Source organism: Penaeus japonicus, unplaced genomic scaffold, assembly GCF_977035675.1.
Source record: "Penaeus japonicus unplaced genomic scaffold, GWHDUDI00000001_assembly GWHDUDI00000003, whole genome shotgun sequence".
In the NCBI taxonomy this organism is placed as follows: Eukaryota; Metazoa; Arthropoda; class Malacostraca; order Decapoda; family Penaeidae; genus Penaeus; species Penaeus japonicus.
Window position 1 is genome coordinate 17954147 of NW_028234405.1, and position 2500 is coordinate 17956646.

The following is a 2500-nucleotide window of genomic DNA, read 5'->3' on the forward strand; positions in this document are numbered from 1 at the left end:
ATTTTTGACGACTTTGTGCTATGCGGTTTATGTGAATGCTGACACTGGCACGATCAATGAGGAAGTTGTGGGTTTAGCTCGCAAAATAAATCCGGAGGCAGTAAAGTATTCAATTATGCCATAGGTACTGTTAAGGAAATAAATATAGTTGACGATGGTGCTTGTCATTTTGAGTTCGTGTCTGTGCTGTCTAACCTCATTCATGTGATGTCTGTTTATGTTCACACTGTCATGGAAAAAAAGTTGAACATTGCAAGCTTCAAGGGTATCTTCAAAAGTTTTGGTTGAATTATTTTTATTTATGTAATAGTACTAGTAATAGTAATAGTGAATGTTGTAAATAAATGGGTTTCTTCCTTCCTTTCTTTCGTCTACCAACGACTGGGAAAATTTAAAGTGTTATTGTTTATCTTTGACCATTGGATATTCCTTTTGAATGTTTGAATTGTTTTTCTTCACCAACGGCCAAGAAAATCAGTTCTTTTAAGTTTAGATGAAATATTCACGCACCATTGAAGTTGATATTTCGATAATATGGAAAGTTGTTAAGTAACGATTAATACTTAGGTAAATGGAACCATTAGCAGTAACAACAATAAATACACTTTACTGATATCTTCTGACAGAAAAAAGAACTGGGTTGGGACAATAACTTTTAAACTGTATGGAAATAAGCTCAATATCATCTTTTAAGACAATGATATAAAAGATTTTGCGCCAATGCCCATGTGAAATCCAAAAGTTTAGCTAGAAGAGAAAGCAGATGAAAATAGACTTACTTCGTTGACTTCCTTGCATGAAACCTCCTCCGTGAACTGGACTCCGAGAGGTGTTAGGACCTCCATCACTGCCTCGCGACTCTTGAATTTGACGGCCATTTGCTGTGAAAAAGATAGACACTGCATAGATGTATATACCCCCCCCCCTCTCTCTCTCTCTCTCTCTCTCAATCTCTCTCTCTCTCTCTCTCTCTCTCTCTCTCTCTCTCTCTCTCTCTCTCTCTCTCTCTCTCTCTCTCTCTCTCTCTCTCTCTCTCACTCTCTCTCTTTCTCTCTCTCTCTCTTTTCTTTCTCTTTATCTTTCTGCTTTTCTTTCTCTTCCTTTTACTCTCTCTTCTCTATGAATTTTCAAATATATAAGTATATAAGTAAGGACTTTTGCTATTTTAGTTATACATTATGTGTATTTACCTTGAGTTGCAATAAGATACTTATATGTTTTGCTCGGAGAAATCTTTTTAATTTTCTAGTCTCCTTTATTACACCCTGCATCTATTTCCAAAATCAACATAACAAATATACCTTCTTTTAAACGTACTGCATCGAAAAATAACAATAATGAAGGATGACAGTGACCCAAATACTCCTCATACTCACCGAAGCTGTGAGAAGACCGTCCATAACTTCGCCAGTCGTGGGAGGATAAACATGGGTGCAGGTGGACACGTTGGCCACGGAACCATCTAGAACGACTTGCGGTTTGGAGGACGCCAGCTCCGAGGTCGTTGGGTATATTGTGTCCGTTACCTGAGAGGGGGGACGTACTAGGAGTGCTCGGGAATGAACGTGGATATGCGGTAAGATTATTTGAGGTTCTGTGATAGATGTTGAATTTGACTAAAATGATATGTAAGAATGCTTGACGTTTTTATGGTCTGTTGTAGAACCGGCATTAGGGACATAGATCACGGTACGAGTGGGGTTAAGGTTTGTAAATTTGCATGCTTCGAGATCTTGGTTTAGAATTATAAGAGGTTACTTGATAAGAGAACTCTAAGTGTACAAACCCGCAAATGGCCGCGGTCCTCTTCTGCCACGGCCGACATGACCCGCTGGCCCATTTCGCTCCAACTTGACCTGAGTCCGTCTCCCTCGGTTACCTCCGTCAAATACTGAAGAGGCTGTGAGACATGAAAACTCGTTAATACTACCGGCCATACAAGCTTGCAATATAATACAGTAATTGCGAGAGGATAGGAATAAAGATAGCAAAGAATAAAACGACCCCAGTCCATACAAAAAGACTAACCTGTAAGATGATCGAGGTGGACATATGGGCTACGTCTAGGACTTGCTGCGCTTCTGGCACATCGGCTTCTGGCTGCCCCGTTACGATAGTCAGAAATGCTGACACGTGTCTAGCAATCAAAGCCTGGGCATCTTCCTGAGGAGAAGGAAACTGATCTACCATTTCCGGTCGAAACACGGAAATCAAATCTATCAGGAACACAAGCAATATTTTAGACCAGGTGAGAGTAACTACACTCTTCATTACCTGAGACATGGGGGAGAGGACATCCTTAGCGACCACGGCGGCAGGAGGTTCCCCCGAAGCAAAGTGCATGTGGTTGACATCTTCCAGCAGAACCACGGGCATAGTGTGCACGTTGGTTGGGTTCTCGTCTAATGTGTCTTGTAGCTCTCTGCCCACAAGAAAGAGGAAGAAAGATTTTTTTTGTCGTGGTCGGCTCTGGGGATTGTATTTATGGTCTAGATGGCAA

The 2500-nt window shown here is 41.1% G+C and overlaps 2 protein-coding genes across 2 annotated transcripts in view; one reads left to right on the forward strand and one right to left on the reverse strand.

The window, feature by feature from the left end:
- The window catches only part of LOC122256904 (uncharacterized), a 6803-nt gene that overhangs the window by 1963 nt on the left and 2340 nt on the right, over nt 1-2500 (reverse strand). Inside the window, exons 4-8 of the mRNA XM_086553695.1 lie at nt 2275-2422; nt 2029-2163; nt 1787-1900; nt 1377-1526; nt 780-881 (exon numbers count right to left, since the gene is read on the reverse strand). Coding sequence (XP_086409821.1) covers nt 780-881; nt 1377-1526; nt 1787-1900; nt 2029-2163; nt 2275-2422 — 649 coding nt within the window. The remainder of the gene's footprint in view (nt 1-779; nt 882-1376; nt 1527-1786; nt 1901-2028; nt 2164-2274; nt 2423-2500) is intronic.
- LOC122247795 (uncharacterized) overlaps nt 1441-2500 on the forward strand; it is a 17650-nt gene continuing 16590 nt past the window's right edge. Inside the window, exon 1 of the mRNA XM_086553688.1 lies at nt 1441-1576. Within this exon, the coding sequence (XP_086409814.1) occupies nt 1560-1576 (17 nt within the window). The 5' untranslated portion in view covers nt 1441-1559. The remainder of the gene's footprint in view (nt 1577-2500) is intronic.